Genomic DNA, 22308 nt, shown 5'->3' with positions numbered 1-22308 from the left:
ACAAACACTAAAACAAAGCACAAGCATAGGTTAGTGCACACCATGCTGGTTACCTGTCCTCACAACGGCCTCTCTGATTGGTCAGCAGGCTGAAGGGGGTGGGGATAGACATGTGGTTTTGAGGGAAAAATAATGATTGACTAAAGTCTTTTCTCTCTTCAGGCTTGAACAAGTTTGGCATGCTGGCTCTGAAGCACTGAACGCTGTTCTTTTCTACACCATGGACAGTGTGTTGTTTGTTTAGAAAGGCAAAATAACATTACAGATGATTGAAAGTGACAGCCCAGTCCCATGGCGTGTACTATGCTTGATCAAACTAGATTAATGTTGACAACAATTGAAGAAAAAAAAAATGATGCGGAAAATAAAAAGCCAGGCCGCAGAATTTAATGCAATCTAATGGATGGAGGGCTCAGAGTGACTTTTGGCTGGTGTCATTGGAAAAAGCCCTTTAGCAGAGAGGGCAACTGGGACCACTGTGTGTGTGTGTGTGTGTGTGTGTGTGTCCAAGAGAGAGTGGGAAATAGTGAGAATATATATGTGCTAGAGCAAAAAATATTTTTTTCTTCAAGATGAAGAGGAAAAGAAAATGTTAAAAAAAAAAAAGGAAAGGAAGATCGAAACATACCTTGTGGAAAGTAGGCAGGAAGTCTGCTCTTGTACAAATCCTCATCTGACTTGAGGAAAACGCAGAAAATGACCCGGTCCATCTGATGAGACAGAAAAACAAATCAGCACTCCAGTTATGCGCATGAGACGACGAAACCAGGAGAATGCTAAAGAGATCTTTTGCAATAATAACACACTTAGCCTGCAGATGTCATCACCAGTATCACCCCAGTTCAAACAAATATTTACATCTCTAATGACCACCTCAATTTACTGCAGTAATAAAGTGTGTTCTGTGTCTTCAAGCTTAGCTACAAACTCCTCTACAAACTCAGTCTACAAGCTCATCTACAAGCTCAATCTACAAGCTCATCTACAAACTCATCTGTAAGCTCCAATACAAGCGCTACAAACTCAGTCTACAAATTCAACTACAAACTCCTTTACAAACTCAGTCTACAAGCTCATCTACAAACTTAGTCTACAATTTCAGCTACAAATTTGTCTTCAAGTTCATCTACAAGCTCAGCTACAAACTCATGTACAAGTCCATCCACAAGCTCATCTATAAGCTCAGCCACAAGTTTCTACAAGCTCTTCTACAAACTCATCTACAAGCTCAACTACGAGCTCTTCTACATGCTCATCTACCAGCTCTACAAACTCATCTACAAATTCAACTACAAACTCCACTACCAGCTCAAATTTGTCTACAAGTTCGTCTACAAGTTCGTCTACATGTTCATCTACGACAAGCTCATCTACAAGCTCTTCTAATCCTGGGAGCAGAGGTTAAATGAGGCTCAAGGGTCGTTTGTGCTCAGCCTCAAAACCACAGACAAACCTGCACGCGCACGCACGCATGCACACTCACAGAAAAACCCACACACAGACAGACACACACACACACACACACATCACCTGGCCATTAAACGTTATATAACTAGCACCTGGGTGTCGTGTGAACCGGGTGTCCTTCACTTACAGTCACACTCGACTTGACTCTCTTCTCTCCAGCTACAGCACTCAAAGACGAAAAAAGCAGTGCTGCACAATTAAGCGTCATTTAATCGTGATTACAATTTCTGCCTCTCATTTAATTACAGGGTGTATACAGATACTGTTAACTTTCATCTGAAAGCACATTTCCCCCAAGATGTGCATCTCTGTGTATACAGCTCACACGTGCCTGACACTGTATTCTCTACTGAGTGTGTGTCAAATGTAAATAGATTAAATTGCATTAAAGCAACAAAAAACAACAACAGCAGATTACAAACAGCAAAAAGCCGTAAATTTAAGACCATGCACATCTGAATTTAGGGTAATTTAAGACTTAAGGGTTAAAATTGACAAAATATAATTTCAGACAAATTAACACTTAAGGAGTGAGAGACAAAATGTAATTAACATAATAGTGTGTGACACTGGTCAATGTCTCACGTTACCCAGTTAGCTAGTTAAGTTAGCTAACTGGGTAATGTGAGACATTATTTCTAATTATGTTTTCTGTTAATATTTAAGTAAATAAAACTCAGCAGGCTGTATTCAGAGTTGGGTTAAGCGTGTATAGTGAGGATTTAATACTGAAACTGTGCACATGCACATCATTATTCAGGCCTCAGACCTGAGTGCTAGCGAGAAAGCGACAGTATTAATAGTATTGCTAAAATTTATGTTTTGTGCAATACTTGCAATATAAAACAAAACAAAACTATAGAACGCCATTTGAGGACAATATTAAATTCATGTATATGACACTATTTTATACAGATAGCAAGGGACGACCCTTTACAGTCATTTAACAAAACTTTGGCATTATTTTATTCATCTGACAACTCAAAATCATGAATTAAAAACTTGCTAAGAATAGCTTACATCCCTCACACAGTTTACGATTCCATGACCTTGATTTAGTATCTCATGCCTTCATGAAGTGCACACAAAAAGATTAAGTGGATTAAGTGCTATTTATAAGCTTTGGAATAATAAGGCGCCATATTGTTAAATTAAACCAGATTTGCAGCAATATATTTTCAATATAGATAATATAGACTTCTATCAGATATTTATTCAGTGCTCCCCATTTTATCATTTAAATATCTTTGTAATTTTTAAGAAGATTATCTCATGCTTTTATGTTACGTCATATTACATTTGACAAAAATTCGGTCTTCAGCCCATGTTGTCTATCATTAATTTTTTCGGGGCTTAAAGGCACGTGCTTGTGTTTAAAGGCAGTGATCTAGGTGCTACTGAAAAACACCATTTTGGATGCTTCTACACAAGAAAAACCTTGGAGATGGACTAGATGAAGGTGAAATGGATAATCTGAATGGATCACCAAGAAAATCGACTTAAGCAGGTGCGTAACCCATCTCTGAATACATGCAAATTTCTCCATGTCAATAATGATGCATTTTGGATTGTATTCAACTCTGAATACGGCCCACAGTGACTAAGGAGTAGTCTGATTTATACACCTGAATATACACTAGACGTACAATGTACAATGTGAGAAAAAAGTTTGTTTTGATCTTTTGATTTAAAATGATAAAATGCAATAAGCCTTTTTTGTTCCTGAAAAAATAATTACGATCTGACTTGTCAGGTTGTGCGCATAACCACCATTTCTCTTGTGGGTGCTTTCTCTTCAGCATCTAACAGCCCTCTCTGCCTTTCTCTCCCCTACCACCTGTTTTGTCCTCTTTCCTTCACTTTTTCCTTTTCTTCAGCAAATATCTCTCTCCTCTGTCTCTCTCTCAGTTCCCTCCTTGCCCATACTCGCTAATTTGGTGTGTGTTGATGGTATAGTGTGGCTGGGGGGAGGAGAGGGCTTGTTAATTAGGACTCTCTAATTAGCTCGTTTCTGTCACTGCACAGAACTGTAGAGACAGAGAAACTGTCAGCGAGTCAGCACGCAGCTCAGGACCGGATGGACAGAGTGACAGTGTGAGAGAGAGAGAGAGAGAGAGAGTCATAGACAGAGAGAGACAGAGATAGAAAATGCAGGCACAGTTTACCTGATGCCTCATTACGTGTTAAATCTACCCTGGGCTTTCTTTTTTCACCTACACATACATGAATGGCTCCAGTGTGTGTGTGTGTGTGTGTGTGTGTGTGTGTGTGTGTGTGTGTGTGTGTGTGATACAGTGCATAGTGCAGGTAGGAACCAAGAGAGTGAACTACTTCTTGTCGTTCTACTTATTTATCAGTGTGAACCCAAAAGACAAAGTCAAGCATACTTAAACATAGTATACCTAGAATAGTACATAAGCATGTGATAAAGATGAGACAGAGCTTATGTCCCTCTGTGACCACCATGACAACATGATGCACTATTCAGCATCACACAATAACAGCAGCAGCTAAAAAAGAACCCCAACAGGGAGTTTGTCCCCCTCACACACACCTGCGCAGGGTTGTCCTCCAGGTATTCTCTTACTGTCTTCAGAGCCACTTCCACTGCCTGCTCAGGTGGGTATCCTTCATCACACACACACAACACATACAATGCATAAACGTTACTAGACACACTGATGACATCACACATATATTCTAAATAAACTGTATGTAAGAGTGCAACACAACACATTTACCCATAGGAGTTTTAGTTTTTCAGGTTATTCTCTGAGCAGAAATGTACGTCACTGGATTGACCAGCAATCAAAACAAAGCTAGCTAGATCATTTTCTCCTCAATTTGGTCATTTTCCATTTTCTACCCACCAGCCAGCTCTTCACTATCATACGACAGCTACTAACCAGGAAGGGTGAAGGCTAACACGTGCTGTGTCACAGGGCAGCGTAACACACATGGAGGAAAGTGCTATTTGCCCTCTTCCACATACCATACATGAGCTCACTCGTGTTGCTGTGACTGACTTAGGGTAGAGAGTATGCCATTCCTACCACCCAGAGAACACGGCCAGTTTTAATCCCTTGGACCCGACTAATGGCAGTGGCATCGTCAGGATTCAAACTTGCAATCTCCTAAACACTTTTCTGTTGTGTGGGAGCCAATATTGTCCTTTTTAATTAGAGAAAGTGTAACGTTTTTCACTGATTTTGTTGACAGACAGATGATTGACACATTAATATTTTTATTTGGTAATAAAAAAGTAAAGTGTGTTACAATATTACCCAGTCCATCTTCCTGTTCAAGATATTATATTGAACAGTAAAAACACTGAAGCTGTTTTTTTTACCCTAAAATTTATTTTCCTATAATAGCACATGCTGAAGCATTTTATTCTACCACAGCAATTTGCCAACTATTTGTTTTTGTTCATGGCATAATGTTAATCTCTTACTAGTTAAATTTAATGTTGTGTGGAACGTTTGCACAATGAAATGTCTGCACTGTTAGAGAAAATTAATCTACACCTTCTGACCAATCAGAATTCATCAGCACTGTGGCGCAATGTTAATTATTAGCTACTTAACAAGTAGACGTCTAACTGTAACCTGAGCTGCATGCTGACTCGCTGTAACCTCTATAATCCAAATAGAAATGATCCTTTTCTAGATAACTAACAGAAAGCTATAATTAGCTGTTGGCCTAATAATAATTTTTTTGCAAAGGAGTATGCTAAAATAATAACACTACTAACCTGACTAACTTCCAACAGCTGAATTACTTACTGTAAGAGGATATATGGAGTCTGACAACACACTAGTGAATTCCCTTCCGAGTACTCAGTAAGGTATCTGAGAGTGGAACAGAAGGATCTTTTCATTTAGTATCAGTGATTTGTGTCAGCATCTGTCTCCACACCAACTCCTGCCTCATGTTTTGACTGTGCAAACCAATTATGATCACTTACGATCTGAGAAAATGAAATAAACTCCTATGTATTCATTTATTTATTGCATCTATACATTCATTTATTTCATACACATTTACAGAATAGGCCACAGAAAAAAATGGATTCTGATGTAGTTAAAAATGCTATTTCTGGTAAAAAAGTGTGTTCTGAGAGTTAGTGCTGGATCTTACTTTAATCAGGGCACACAGATTACAATCTCCCTGACATACTTGCTTACCCAATCTCTCTTAATCTCAACATCTATGCCCTTTGTTAATCTAAATAATCCCACATGGTACTGCAACTGATATCTACTGAAAGCATTCCAGAAAGAAATGAGCTCTCGTCTTAAACACAGCTGCAGATCTCTGATCATGAGGAACAAATGTGGGCATCATTATAAGCACAGTTAATGAAAAACCACAGGCATCACAGAATGCAACATTATATTATTAAAAAGGATTGGTTCACAAACGCATTACAAAATTTTCACTGGATATTATTTGGATTATTTGGAAACACAAATAGAGCAAAGCTGCTAGTGGAAATTGATGAAATAATTTGTAAAATTAACATTAAATTAAAAATGAGCATGAAACATTTTACAGTTTTATGAACTGAGTCTCTCTGGAATTCTGTCACTCACCATACACTCCAGTGGAGATACAGGGAAAAGCCTAGAAAAGACATCAAATGGGATGTGAGAGTGTGAGATAGAGAGAGAGAGAGAGAGAGAGAGAGAGACAGACAGTCAGCCACACACAAATTAAGAAATACGGAGCCTACACACAGACACACTTAAAACACACACAACTAAATCTTTACTACACAGTAGAGGCATGAGGTTTAAAATAGGTTGTTCTTAGTGATTTCTTAGAGGCAAGACACTAGAGGTGAACAGCGTTATTCTTTAAAATAACAGATATCACTGCTGATATTTTTATAATTTTATGCACTTTTTATGCACAATTTTTTTTTCAATAAATGTATTCAGACAACTAAGGCTTAATCTGATTAAACATGCAAAAATGTGCACTTAAAAATCATGTCATTGGCGAATTAATGTTATTGTTAGAATTTAAATGTTCACTTCACTATGAAGACACTCTCCAGAGAAATGATTTACTGATTTACTTATTTTTATAGTTTAATAAAGACCAGTGACACCATTATTATTAAATGACACATTTGTGTGTCATAACAACATTATATATATACACACACACACACAAAAAACATATATATGTATGTATATATATATATATATATATATATATATATATATTGACAGCTTTTATGGGACATACTACATAATGTGTTTGTGCCAAGTGGGCGGAGCTAAGCCTTCTTCACAGCTGCTAACTTCCAGATAATGTGATTAGACATGAATGGAAGGAATGCTGAAATAAAGATATTCCTTTTGAGTTTTGACATTGTTGTCAGTAGTTAGTAAGAGAAGACATATTATAGATGCAATATAGCCAAATTTAAACACATTCAAATTTAAACAGATAGGCCTATTCATCAAAATAATAAATAATTATAAACTTTTACTGCACCAAAAACATCATAGGTATGAAAAAAAGACCCCGATGGATTATGCACTATAACTGTTAACCACAGTCCCACAGCAACTGTGCTGACAATTTATTGTAGCAAAGGTGCCGTTTCAGTGGCACTGACATTACTGATTTAGTAGTAATTACTATTTTTATAGACACAGAGCTAACAAAACTGTGTTAATTAATAAGCTATGGCAGTGCCATAAAGCAAGGCAATAGGTAATGAATCAAACACAATGGCAAGTGCTGTTATTGGAAAATAATTATGAAATTAATAATAAAAAATATTTCTAATGAATAAAATAATTAACTTCTGGGTGGACATGCATCACACCACCCTGTCATTTATAAATAAAAAAAAACTAAAAAAAAAAAACTAAAAAAAAAAAACACTTATCTGTTTACAATTACATTTAATGTCTACTTCAAAAATTTCACACTTTTATTTGTTAATTAACAACATATTTTTAATCCGTTTATTATTAGGCTTAGATTATGTGAAGTGTCCACCACACAAGGTCATGTGAATGAACCGTTACTATAGAAACTATAGCATATTACAACAAGAGCACTGGTATTAATATTTGATTAGCAGCTGGCACTACTGTGAGAGCTTCTATTATAGAAGATTAATCAGTGCTGCAGTATAAAGCAAAATATAGTGGTGTACAGCAATGCAATATTTATGTGTTTTTTTACAATCATGTATTAACATCTGTAATCAAGTTATATATTTATATATTACTATTAAAACTACTTTTAAATAGTGGTAATTGTCCTATTAATGGAAATATGAATGTAAGGCTTATTTATAGTATTAATGTGAAATTTCTGAATAATCTGATGCCTCAGCACTGATATAAATGGACAAACTTTCAGGTCCTCTACAAGTTAAACAGAGCAGCACCAGATCTGAGACACACTAACAATTACAGTGACAACATATAATACAAAGCGTCTAGCACCTGAGAGCTCAGTTTGAGTTGTGCCACTGCTGCCAGCTTTTTAAAGCACATTCTGATGAAAGCAGAACTCAAAGTTTGTTACAACAGTGTATATTATTCTGCTAAAACCTTAAAGCCATAGTGGTGAGGGGTGAACTATGTACACGCTTATGTATGTTTACTTGCAGGTGTTCGCCGTGTTACTATGAATTTGTGTTGATGTGTGTCACTGTGGGCAGAGGTGTGTAATGAACTGTGCTGGGAGAGAAATGAGAAAGTCCAGCCAATAAAATTAAGATCTTGCTGAATAAAGTCCAGTCCATAAAGTCCATATTTCAGGCAGTCCTTATAGACTTCTGCACCCAGAGGGAGAATCAGACCTCAACCAAATGTCTTAGCTGGTTTGTTATAGTCATGCAGATAATAATAAATGATGTGTGAAAGTATGTGGGTGCTTAATCCAAAAAAAAAAAAAAAAAAAAAAAAACATGAACGTGTGCACATTTTCCCCAATAAACTAAAGTGTTTTGCCCTTTCCACGTTTTCAATTAACCTAATCATAATCTGCAATAGGCATACTATGCCAGCAGCTACAGAATTTTGCCCATTTATTTATGTTTTTATGGTAGATATGCTGGATCTTGTTGGTGGACACTCTGAATTCAATCAAACTCGCCCACCATCAAGAGAGAGACTCCAGCGATGTGTCAATTTCAGGCAAACAAGGTATACTAGATCTAGGTATATCTATATCTCTAGGTATATCTATATTTTATATATATATATATGTGTTTTCTCTACTTAATCACCTGACATGACTGTCACTGTTAGGCTGCATGTATCTATAGCCTGTGCTAGAAATAAATCAGTCCAAGCTTTGTTTCTTCATACCGTTATGTGTATTTCTCTTACGATCATTGGCAGTGCTGTTGTGTTAATACAACAGCAAATAATCTGATATGAATGCAAAAAAGTATACTTTGTATCGTCTTTTTTTTTTTATCTTCGAACGCCCTGCTATCCCATGTACAGCACATTATTTAGTTTGCTAAGTTTGTTTTGCACACATTGCATTGCACACATATTGTAAATGCTGTGATGAGAAAGTCCAGTAAAAACAGTCTAGCTCTATCTATGCATGGCCATCTTACTCAACATGGGCCATATCTGAGTGATCTTATTCAGGCTGTAATAGCAGACATCTGCACGTCTACATGTATATTGCAGACAGAATTTAGTGTATCTATAATCTAGAGAAACTTACTGCGCTAAAAGTCTTACATACAGTATGTGTATATGTCTCTGAGTATTTTTCTCTCACCACTGTCCGCAGCTGGTTCTCAGTCGCCGTGCGCAGACAGTTATAATAACAGTCTCGCAGCGCTCGTCTCTCCGTTTCTCCCACAGTGCCGTGAGCTATTGGGCCCACGGTGTGAATAACGTCTGAAACAGAAAGAGAGTTCTGAATTATTAAAACAAACCTTTGTTTAACTATTCTCCCGAAATTCCATTTTTAATCCCGGCTCTAACCATAAACCAGCACTTCGTGTGTGACTTCAAACACTCCCTCTCAGCCCTTCATGTGGCCCTTCACACATGTATCACACTGTCCTTAAGCACCCTCTTCATTTCTCCTTTCTGTCTATAACCACTCCACTGAAGTGGCAGGACTTCAGCAATAATCAGGTGTTACTCATGTTTTTACAGCAACACTGAAACAAAGACACACAACATCCCGAAAAGGAGAAAAATAACAACCGAGACATCAAACTTTTATTTCACACATCGGCTACTGTCTGTCATCTTCCCACCCTCGTGTTTGGTCTGTCTAGACTTTCTTCCCCTAAGCTCATCAGCTTCCTATTTCATTGCTATTTCTGCTGCTTTTTCTGTTTTTATTTTTCTCATTCTACCACGTGCCAGTGCTTCCTAAACCATTCTCTTCTTGACTTTTAATCAGTGTGCCATCTTTCTCTCTTTAAACTTTCAACTCGTTGCTCCTCACAGTCTTTCCTTCAACCCTTCACTTCTCTTCCATTTCTCCTCTCTGTCTGTAACTGCATCTGAGTCACATATTAGTGGTTCTTCATTCTCCTCTAATCCTTGACCATCTGAAATTGCAAAAATATCATTTTTGCATTAAAATAATTGAAGACATCTTCATTGTACACTACATACACTCACCGGCCACTTCATTAGAAACACCTGCTCATTCCTGCAACTATCCAATGAGGCAATGCATGCAGATACAAGTGCTTCAGTTAATATTCACATCACAAAACAGAATGCATCAAGAACAGGAATCTGAGGCTACAGTGGGCACAGACTCACTCGAACTAACAGCTGAAGATCGAAAAGCATCATCTAGCCTTTTTCCATTGAATTACAGTATTTCACAAAGAAAATAAAGGAAGCTAAAAGCACAGACACCTGATCATAATGACAGTACTATAAGAGTGTGTCATGATGTTATTATATCATATCATCACATTGCCTGGTCCTAGCAAGCTCTCTCTCTTTTCTCTGACCACAGGGACCTCTTCTCTCATCCCTCTCTCCTTGGACAGTTCATCAAGGTTATGTCCAGTGCCAAAATTTATGGTTTTGCACTGGGTTTACTTGTCTCAACTGGTTTAAACAGATGTATACAGTGATGCCATACATCAAATCAGTGCCTAAAAAGGCAGGAAATAGAATAGAATAGTGGAAACATAACATGCTTAAAGAGGTAGGGGCAGAAAGGGAACCAAAGAATACCGTCTCAAATCACAGTCAAACCACTGATTGTTGTTGACAAGGAGAACCGTGTTCCAATGTCCCTGGTCCACTGACTGTTCCTGCTTTGCCCTTAAGTAAAGCACTTAACCACCCGCTAGACCAGTAGAGCTGAAACACGTGTATCTACCTCACCTTCTCACCGTGTCTTCCTCTTCCCCAGGACATGTGTGGAAAGGAGAACACACTCCTAATGCACCTATAAAGGTGCTAAGGTGAAAAAATAGTAACACGAAATACAAAAAAATAAAAGAAACAGTGGAAGATGTGAGGAAATTGTTCATCTGGTATATCTGGAGACAGAGAGAGAGCGAGAGAGCGAGAGAGAGAGAGAGAGAGAGAGAGAGAGAGAGGAGGATGAGGGTGTGGAAACCCAGGTGCAGCTAAAGGTTAAAGCCTGCTAAAGGACAAAGCCCAGGGGGTAAAGGAACAGTTCTTTCACATGCTGCTTTGTCGCGTGTGTGTGTGTCTGTCCGTTTATCTGTCAAACAGAGGAATAAAGATATTTCTTGAGTAGCAAGGCATTATGCCAAAGGGGTTAGAAAAAATAATGGAAAATCCACTATATTCATCATAAGCAGTATGGAACCCAGACATTATTTTACATTCATAACAGTCTCCAGTTTCTTTAAAACATCTTGATCCCTTTTGAAAAAAGAAAGAAAAGGCATCACACATGGGAAAAAAAAAATATCTGTCATCACATTTTACCAGAATGAAAAACTAAGGGCTCTTCAGGGACTTTTTCTAACCATCATCATCATCCTCATCATCATCAACACAACTTTATAGTAACCTTTAATCCAATTTTCACTCCAACTCTAACCATAACCCTGCCACTGAAGTCTCATCTACAGTCTATGTAATTTCTGCCATGCTCTCTTACATGTGTCCCGTTGCCTTAGAAACACACAAATTAAAGTGCTAATTTCAAAATGCCCTTTTTAAAGTAGAAAACGTACTGGTAATTGGTAACATTAAGAAAACATGCAGATTGCTTGTTAATTGCCCATTTTGTCACTTCAAAATGAGACTATTTTTTCATGCTTTCTCAGTAATTTGTTGTACCCCCCCATGATTTTTAATGGCTCTAGACTAACATGCTGTGTCTGTGTGTGGCTGTGTTTGTGTGTATGTGTTTGTGTGCGGCTGTGTTTGTGTGTGAGTGCATGTGGCTCTGTTTGTGTGTGTATGAGTGTGTGTGTGTTAATGTGTGTGTGTGTGTGTGTGTGTGGGTGTGTGTGTGAATGTGTGAGAAAGAGAAAATCAAACACCTGTGGTCGTTCCACATGCTGATTCTCTATTAGCATCTGTCTCTTTTCAGCATGCCTGAGGTGTGAGACATTAAGGTGGAAAAGGCAAAACATGAGCTTCATCACTGCTATTGTTCTGCTCCCATGCTCTCTTCCATGCTCCTCCTCGACCCAGCTGCACTGGTTTCTCTTAGACCCAAGAGGTTTTGAAAGCACACAAGTACCTTCTCTAGATTTCTATAAATAAATAAATAAATAAATAAATAAAAATCCCTGCTTGAGTGTGGATCCAGCATTTACTGTGGTCTACAAGTTGATCACCAGGGTAATTTTCGCTAAAAGGTAAAAAAAAAAATTAAAAGTTAAAAAAAAAAAATGATTCATTCATCTTCAGTAATTGCTTTATTCTGGTCAGATGAATTCAGAGCACAGGGGCAATTTAGAGTCACCAATTCACTTCCTGGTATGTTTTTTGGGAGGAAATCGGAGAACCCAAGCTCAGAGCCGGGGATCCTGGAGGATCGCCCGTTTAAAAAATAAATAAATAAATAAAACCTGCAAATAAAAATGACACAAAAAAAATTTAAATAAAAACAACAACTGCAAATACCGGTTCTAAGTTTTAAATTAAACTTGTTTTTAATTACTTGTGAGCCAAAACAAAATACTTATAAACTAAATAAAAATTGCCAAATATAAACAAACAAACAAACAAACAAACAAATAAAGTGGTGGTCACCAAGTACAAGTTGTTGTTTTTTTTTAAATATAGTATGCTGTGACAAATACCACTGGACATTTAAAGAAGGTAAAATTAAGGTGTTTATCGGAAGTTCACAGGACATCATCCAGAAGTTTTTAAATATGTCTTTTGAAGATATAGGAAAGGTGACTTTTGTGGTGATAAAACTGCATAATAGTGTTAGGGGTCAGTGTAAAGTCAGGCCAGGCTGGACTAGTAATGTACATGTATTATTATTACTAATGCTGCTACTCAGTCATTGCTCTCTGTGATATAACACATCCTGATGTGATCCAACACTGTGTTATGAGGGGAAAATGAGGTACCATTGACTTAGCAATGAAAAACCCGACCACAAGTCTTAGTTAGCTGTCATCTGGATTGTTTTGTTTTGCAAGAAACTTCAGTTCGTAACTGCTGTCCACAAAAATGATCCAAGTTCAGGGGTCTGACCTCAGTCTTTTTTTCTACATCAAGACACTGGCTAGCCTAACACACACACACACACACATGTGCATGCACATGCACCTCTTTCTGCCCACTCTCTTAGCAAACCTTAGCCAGTCTTGGTTTTCTGTGTTCATTGAAGCACATCCATGAGCAGCTAAGCGCAGCCTCTGGCACAAAAGGAGGCCCACGACTGAAATACAAAGCCTCAGGAGAGAACAGGCAGAGTGTGGGGCTCTTCACCTCGCCTCCCTCTATAGGCCACCCGTCCACCTGCCTCCACCCTCGCTCCGCCTGGCCCCCTCCATGCCGGATGAAGAGCAGGTGCATCGATTTCAAAAGAGGCAGTGGAGGAGAACGAGGGAGGGGAGAGAAGACGAGAGGCGGAGCTCTTTAACATCTGAAAGACTCAAAGGTGCTTGATGTGAATGTTTTTTTCTCTTCTCTTTTGCTTTCTCTGCTTTTACATTTTTCTCTTTATCTTGCCAAGTTGGATTGGTGGCTTTAGAGCTATTTACTATGCACTGAAGCATGGCAAAAAAAATGAACAACTGTCTCACTTTTTGCTTCAGTTTATATGCATCACATGGTTTGACCTAAACAGCAAATATAGTATTTTTCAAGAAAAATCAGCATATTGTACATGTGACAGAGTATAGACTGTGTGTAAGGCATTCAGAAAGGTGAAGCCAGAGAGAAAGAGGTTGGGAAAAGCATTAATATGAGTCCAAGAGAGGGAAGCAGTGTTCATCTGGCCTGTGAGGATTTGAATTAGTGTTAATTAGCCACTGAGGGAAATGAGAACTAAGAGTGTGTGTATAGGTGAGTGAGTGTATTGTTGAAGCCGCTCGGCCCTCCCATCTCTTCTCCGTAGTGATGGTTGCTGTTTGTACGCTGGTTAAATCCCCGGTCAGGTCCTGTATTGGTACACAGGTGGGCAGAGGGACTGAACACTTTCTGCCTCACACACACTGCTGACATCCTCTGGGTCAGTCACCCTACAGACCTCTCTCACACCTTTCCTCCTTTCTCCCTCGTGGAGCTTAGATTGGTAGATAAACTCCCTCAAATGCATGTGTAATATGTTTCTGAAGTCTAAAAAGAACCATGTGATGCATAACGAATCACATCTGACATCTGTGGTGAAAAATGAGCAGCAGACCCTATGCACTGTGGTTATGAGATTTTATAGACTAAAATAACATTAGTATCTGAAATATCCTCTTATCTGTGTAAAGGAGCGACTGAGCAATGATGTGTTGCCAATCGTCCGGAAATCGGAGAGAAAGCTCACTAATAACATTGCGAATGTTTCTCATTTGCGTTCTTGATTTTGTTCCCACCTGTTCTGTTTCTACTATCTCCATGTACCTCACATTTTCTGCCATACTTTCAATCCTTTCCTGTGTTTTGCTCTTTGCCATTTTCCCCTGCAGCATTTTTGTTGCATAGAAGTCTCTCTCTCTCTCACACCTGGAATCACTGGATGCTACCTAATTGCATCTTTCTACCACCCACCACTGAGCACTAAACACAAACAGATGCATGCACTCACATACGCTAGGGCGGGCACGCGCGCACACACACGCGAACACACACACACACCCCTCAAACACAAAAAGTGGGAGACATATGGAGGAACATGCGCACACAAACAGCACTCCGAATAACGTGGTCAAAACAGCGTAATGTACACAGACACACAGCCCAACCTCGCAATGAGAACAGACAGAGAACAAAAAAACCAACACACTCCTGCGTGCACACACACACACGCGCACACACACACACACACACACACACAAGCAGACAAGATCTGACTAACGGTTTGAGCAAAGCCTTAAAAACCCAGATAAGAAAAACTGCTATCTGCAGGCCAGATGTTGATCCCTGCTACTGGATCTTTTCCCCTAATGCCTGAAGATTATGTAAACACATCCCACTGGCTAGACTGCATGTGAATCATTGAGCAACTGACTGAAAAAACTGAAAAAATATTCGTCATTCTAAAGATCAGTCAAGTAATAAGCCATAAACCTCCACCTGATTAGTACTGAGTGGGGGTGTCCAGATGTTTCTATACCACAGCGGTGTTGAAGCTGAAGTTGTTTTCTATATTTTGAAGAATTTTCTATAACAGCAGCCCTGACAGTAGTTCCAGCTGTGATTCAAATGATGGGTTTATATTAATGCACTTGTTCTAATACATTATCATTTCTATAGTAACACCTCAGTCACAGCAACGTGTATTGTGGACACTCTACATAATAACTAATAATAAACAAATTAATCTGCATATTCATGCAATTACTCAATCAGCATACAATCATGCAGATACAGGTCAAGAGCCTCACTTGTTCACATCAAACATCAGCACTGGAGAAAAATGTCATCTCTGTGACTTTAACCGTGCCATGGTTGTTGGTGCCAGCTTGAGTATTTAAAAAACTGCTGATCTCCTTGGATTTTCACACACAACAGTCTCTAGAGTTTACACAGAATGGTGCGATAAACAAAAAATCATCCTGTGAGCTGCAGTTCTGTGAGCAGAAATGCCTTATTGATGAGAGAGGACAGAGGAGAATGGCCAGAATGATTGAAGCTGACAGGGTGGATATGGTAGCTCAAATAACCACTCTGTAGAACTGGGCTGAGCAGAAAAGCATATCAGAACACACAACAAGCTGTACCTTGAGGTGGATGGGCTAGAACAGCAGAAGACCACATCAGATTCCACTACTGTCAGCCAAGAACAGGAATCTGACGCTACAGCGGGCACAGAGTCACCGAAACTGGACAGCTGAAGATTGGAAAAATGTTGCCTGCCCTGGACAGTGATCCATAGATGTGACTGAGGTCACACCCCCATCACTTTTTAATAAGCCCAGTTTTTTTACTTACCTCACTTTTTGTAAGAGTAGTCTGTTAAAAATCTTTTATATAATATCCTGTGACAGAAACCGATATAAAAATATCATTGACTTCACTTCACAGCGTTAGTTTATCAGGATGGTGTCTATTTTCGTGTCACAGACAATGATATGATCACATTATTGTATCATTAATTCATATTTAGAAAACTACAAACATGAAAATGTGGCACATGAGAAAATAAAATGAGGCTGTATACCAACTGTAGCTGTCTTTATAATTTAATCAGCTTGCAGGATTGCGCTCTTTGGTTTACATTTTTTTTATTTCTAACATCTCCCACTAAAGACACAATGTAGGTGATGTAAACCATAGCAACTAAGTTTTTTTAAAAAAAAAAAAACACTTCCAAAGCATCCATCATTCCCTGATTTCTGAAAGCAGGTTTAAATGGAAGTAAATCTTTTCTGTGAGATGAAGACAGATACTTTTGGCGCAAACCGATTTCATGTCTCATTAATCACCAAGTTGTTTTATTTATTTATTTTTTAAAATTCTTCCGGCCCCCAACTTTTTTTTTTAAAGTGATATCATCTCTCCTTTCAATACATTAATTCATTCATTTATACACAGTTGCTTTTATCCTGGTCAGGGTCACCGTGGATCCAGAGCCTATCCTGGGAATGAACTGGATCAGACGCCAGACCACTGCACATATTCACGTCTAGGAGCAATTTTATTGTAGCCAATTCAAATACTGGCATGGTTATGTGGTGGTGGGAGGCAAGCGGAGAACCTGGACTATATGCAGACACAAGAAGAACATGCAAAACTCTGCACAGACCATAAGCTGAGCACAGGAACGAACCGGAGACAAAGGCGGCAACGCTACGCTCCGAGACATGTGCCATCCATCTTTTCAAACATCATCAATTCAAACTAGGCTGGAGAAAACAAACAGAAATTTCTCAACCACAAAGACTGGCACTGTTATTATTATTATTTTTTTACCAGAAGTTATAGATGACAGTAATAAGTAATTAGATAGTGATAATAAAATAAGTTGACATTGTCTTTAATAGCGCTGTAACAGTAATAGTATAATATTAATATTATAGTAACAGGATTATTAGTAATTATAGCAGTATTATAGTGGTAGTGACTTTTGAAGCCAAAACTGTGCCACATTTTACAAACAACATCGCTACAGATGGACGGATGCCTTCTAACACCTGTTGTGTAAAGCCTGAATCTGTGAGGTTAGTTACTGGCCGAGCCTGACACTGTTTCTGCACTTCATGTACAGGGTTTTAAAGTCGGCCTGCTCCAGTCAAACAGCCCTTGACTCACTCATCTTCTGCTTCACGCAAGCAGTTCAAACAGTTATTACACAGACAGAAAGTGTCTGACAAACTGCAGTACATAAAACACAAATGACACACTGAATAACCCACTCCAATAATTACTGCTAAAATATTATTTACTATTCTACTGCCTGTGAGAAAGAGAGCGGGAGATCTACAGGCACAGAAATTATATGAAAGTAATGAGTCTAACAAAAACCACACAAAAGACATTTTCTAGAGTGTGTGTATGTATTGATCTAGCTGTATATACAGCAGAGTATGCACTCTCTATCTCTCCCTCTATCTCCACACAGCTAGGTAAGGAGGGGTGCGGATAGGGTCATAAATTAGGCAGGGAAATTACTGCTAAGTGTGCGAATAAATTAAAGTGCACATGCTTCTGTAAACACTGTCTGACTACATAATTACTGAACACACTGTAGGAGAAGGAGGGAGGAAGCAAGGAAGGGAGGAAGGGAATGGAGACAGAGAGAGAGAGAGAGAGAGAGAGAGAGAGAGAGATCATAAAATACCAGAAAGAGAAAAGACACAGGAAAACTGCATTTGGCTGGATAATATGCATCTGATTTCCACAGGATGACTCACAAACTCACAGAGGCATTTATACCCATAAAACTCATCTGCACTGGCATAAGGACGTTTTCAAGTAGACAAGCAAGTACCTCTGTAAGTTGCTATGGGTAGGAGTGCCTGCCAAATGCTATAAATGTAAAACACATAAATGTAGAATAAAATAAATGTGTACTGTTTTCAATTACTTTTGCACTGCTTGATGGAAGCTTCCCCTACATAGCCTTCCATTTATTCATTTCTGTTTTCAACTGCATGATTTGCAGCAAATATTCTTTAAACTATTGCAATTGACACCTACAGTATGGTTCTAAATCTGATTAAATAGGGAGAGAGAGCTAGAGAGGGAGAGAGAGAGAGAGAGAGAGAGAGAGAGAGAGAGAGAATGAGAGTTGCTGGCTAAGTGTACATGAGGTTTTCTATCTACATTCAGATTAGTGCTGTATTTTAGTTCAGGTACATTAAAACCGTCATACGATACCAAAAAACACCCACGTGGTATCCAGAGCCAACTAAACTTAGATAAACACACTCATCACATCTACCGTAAACTCCACATTTATTGGCACCTTTCAAAAGATGTACTAAAAATGACATGACTAAAATTTTTCACACTGCATAACCTTTCCTCTAAAAAAATATAATTTTCGTATGAGCTTCCTTTTTACACAACAGAATTTTTCTCTCAAAAAACATGTGGCAAATTTATCAGCACCTCAAAGAAATTTTAGCCCAAATCCTGGCTGCCTCTGCCATAAGGTTATTACCTGCGCATAGGTGCATCTTTCAGCAACATGATGACAGCCAACATACATCCACATCTACACACATAGTTTTGGGAACACATATTCTGTGATGATAACCCCTCTGGATTTGTACACTGATGAAACATTGTGGTCTGCATTGAAGATGACTTAGGCATACACAAATCTCCGAATACAAAGGTGCTTGAAATATTCTTGGAGGAATGCACTAAGATCCTTCTACAAGTGTCTCAACCTTGTTGGACATTATGTAAAAAGGCTTAATACTGTTATTCACTCTAATGGAGACTTCAGTAAATATTAACTATTAATGCAGAACAAAATGCACTATTAAAAAAAAAAAACGTATTTTCATAAGAGGTGCTAATAATTCTGGAGTTAACTGTGCGTAAACAGAAGTGACTCACATTTGGCTGGCAGGCCGTATGCTCCAGTTATCTTGGCCTCTCCGGTTTCACACCCTCCCAGAGTGGAACATTCCTTCCTCAGGAGAGGACCTGCCCCACGATGGATGGCTCCGTCCACTGCAGGGGTGGGAAACATCAGAATGTTAATGAGAAAAAATGTTAGTATAATCATCATCAGAGAACAAGACATGGGGTTAATGCTAAATATATATGTGGCCTTGGATACAAATTCAAATTCTACGTGAGCTCAGACATCAAGAGCTGCATCACCTCATGTTGCTGCTAATGTAAAACACTTTGGATCCTGTGGCGTGCTGGGGAGCTGCTGTTCTCCGGTGCATTGTGGGATGCTGTACAGAAACAGCTGCTTTCTCTCAAAATTGACAGCGGCATTTTGTTGGAGCGCTCAAGGGCTTTTATCACCCTGCTTAAAGAGCACTGCACTCCAAATCCATAAGAGAAACACTCTGATACAGCGAGAGATGAAATGTACATGAATAGCAGAGAAGAAGAGAAATGGAGGTGAGGTGTAGAGTGAGAAAGAGAATCGCAGCACACAAACTGTTTTATCAGAAGTGAGCAAAACGAGAGCAAAGGAAGAAAAAAGAAATAAAGACGATCCGAACGTGGTGATGAAAGATGGCCAAGGGGAATAGACTCACTTCCTGTGTAATTGTAACACATAAATACACACACGATGATTAAATGCTGACTTCTTGTTAGCAGGTGTTAATTGGCTCTGCGCTTACCCGACTAGGGACCTGATAACATGTGGAAAAAATAAATCTTATGGCACATGCTCTTACACCATGCTTTTTTTTTCCTGGAGACAAAGCCGCACAAATGTGCGCACACACACACACACACACACACACACAGTGTGCAGGTCTGTAAACACCAGTATCTCATTAACTGCTGCTCAAATTTTAGCCTGATCTAGGATTGGCTTGGACTTAGAATCGCTCACTGGTGAATGAGTTCCTGTCATTGGCTGATTAGCTGGTTACCATGGCAGCCATTAGCAGAAATGTTTGATTGGATCAGGCACATCTGCTTACCAGTGCCACAATTCCCTCTGAAACACACTTCCTCACCTTCTTTCTTGCTCTCAATATTCACCAAAATGGCTCCTAGGGTTGCGACAATTACTTTGTATGGCATGGAAAACATCAATAATTTAAAAATGTTGGCCAACAATTTCTTTATTGATTAGTTAGCTGGCTGCGTGACTACAAATGTCACTTTCACTGAGAGTGGGAACCATTTGAAAGATGGAAGAGGTGACACCTGTGGGAAGTCTTATAAAGTAGCATGTAAAGCGGTTTACATTAAAGTCCTCTAGGAAGTCAGTAAAACAGCTGAACTTGCATAGCAGTAGTGCAGGAGCACCTGAAGATGAAGCAGCTTAAAGAATGAATGGCAGTTATCTGTGCTGTACATTTCCTAAGCTGCTTAAAACAGCGAGTGCAAATGCAGGAAATTCTGTCATCTCTTACTTTGTAATACTCAAACTACTTGATTTGATGAGAAGCAGGGGGCATTGCAAATTTGAATTCTGATTCTGATTATCCAGTGAAAAAACAAACACCTATGCTTGAAAATACGTAGCATTAAGTAGAACCATGTTCTGTTGTTTGGTGTCTGGTGCTCTGGTCAGGATTTGGTAGAATATGATATTCTTATATTCTTAAGATTCATGGTAGAAAAACCCATGAAACCATGAACATCAGTGATAATGTAGATTCTCTGTATTATTTCCTTATTTCCTTGGAAGGCTAAATATGCAAAAAATATTATATGATTTTCTAGAATATCCAGGTTTTCTTGAGATTTGACTTAAGCAAGATGATAAATCACTTAATGCTGAAGACAAATGTATTCCTTAATACTTTTAACACTGACAATATAATTTTTTTCAAAAGGCAAAATGCTGATTAATCACTTAATTGAATCAGTAATTGATTATTATAGGAGCAATTATTATATGAACAGATATTATAGGAACAAATTATAGGAACAGATGCAGATAGACTGGGATGTGGATTATTTCTGATATTCGAGTGCCTGTTTGATGTTAAAGCATGGATAGTCAGTTAACTGCAAGGAAGAACAAATGTCTGACTACATCATATCAAAAGTAATTTCCTTACTACAATTAATTATTAATGATAAATTTAATATAGAGAAATAATTAATTCATATATTGACTCTCCATACAAAAAGTATTATTAAACATCAGCAAAAACCTGCTACACTGTACATTATACTCGTAACCATAGCACACTGGTGCATAACTTGGGTATTATTATTTAATAAATATTTTCTGTAGCCAAACATTAAGCCAAGAATTATTTAACCCTTTACTTTTGACAAAAACTGAGGAGCAGGGTATTGCTTTAGTCACATTTTCAAGCTGGGCCAATGAACTGTTATTGACATTTGCTTCATCTGTGTTGTTCTGCTGATGGATCACACCATTGGGCAGGATCATTCAATCTTAAGTGATTCATCATTGAGCTGGTTCAACTGCTGTAAGCAAGTCTAGTGCTTCACAAATTGCACAACACGACTATCTCAGCACCGAAATATTGCTAGATGAGACAGCTCTTTCTCAACAGTCTCTGTGAATGATGCAACATTGCGAAAAACATTTTATTAGTTGAATATTTGCATCTCTAACGGTTAACTGATTAGATACACTTAAAGACACACATAACAGTTTCTTTCACTTTTCTGTCTATCCAAATAAATCAATAACACAGAACAAGCGCGTTTCACACGCAGTGACATTTTACAGAGTTCAAGAGAAGTCCTTTATACAGTTAACTGACTTCAAGACCTGAGCCTCATAGTTTTATAACCATGTACAAGGAGGTCAAAAGTAAAGGGAGATCCTTTAATCCACACCCAAGTGTGTTCTACACCTGAGTGACATTGTCCATTTCTCATCCTACCCTCCCTTTCTCTCTTTCACTCCTTAACGCTGAGAGACTCTCCTGCTGCATAGTCTGTCCCTGGCTAATTATCACCCAGGTTCAGCAGGTCTTAACAAACCTCGAGAGTGGAGAACACAAAGAGATGGGGAGGGTGTGAGAGCACAAGAAAAAAAGAGAGGAGTGGCGTGAACTGGAGAGAGGAGTTGTTGGGAAGAGAGTGCTGAAGAAGGAGAGGATAAGAGAGGACAGGAGAG

The 22308-nt window shown here is 38.6% G+C and overlaps 1 protein-coding gene across 3 annotated transcripts in view; it reads right to left on the bottom strand.

Moving 5' to 3' along the window:
• The window catches only part of macrod1 (mono-ADP ribosylhydrolase 1), an 81327-nt gene that overhangs the window by 6168 nt on the left and 52851 nt on the right, over window positions 1-22308 (bottom strand). For 2 of the 3 annotated variants that reach the window (XR_008302044.1, XM_026917625.3), the window contains exons 5-9: window positions 19119-19235; window positions 9244-9365; window positions 6063-6093; window positions 4022-4095; window positions 629-710 (exon numbers count right to left, since the gene is read on the bottom strand). Coding sequence is in view for 2 of the 3 variants with exons in the window: in XM_026917625.3 (XP_026773426.3) it covers window positions 629-710; window positions 4022-4095; window positions 6063-6093; window positions 9244-9365; window positions 19119-19235 (426 nt within the window). In the remaining variant the exon portion in view is untranslated. Of the gene's footprint in view, window positions 1-53; window positions 90-628; window positions 711-4021; window positions 4096-6062; window positions 6094-9243; window positions 9366-19118; window positions 19236-22308 lie in introns of all 3 variants that reach the window. The other variant, XM_026917626.3, reaches the window with a different exon arrangement.

The sequence above is a fragment of the Pangasianodon hypophthalmus genome, chromosome 7 (assembly GCF_027358585.1).
Source record: "Pangasianodon hypophthalmus isolate fPanHyp1 chromosome 7, fPanHyp1.pri, whole genome shotgun sequence".
In the NCBI taxonomy this organism is placed as follows: domain Eukaryota; kingdom Metazoa; phylum Chordata; class Actinopteri; order Siluriformes; family Pangasiidae; genus Pangasianodon; species Pangasianodon hypophthalmus.
The sequence above is the reverse complement of the archived record's forward strand: the minus strand, read 5'-3'. Positions and strand labels throughout refer to the sequence as shown.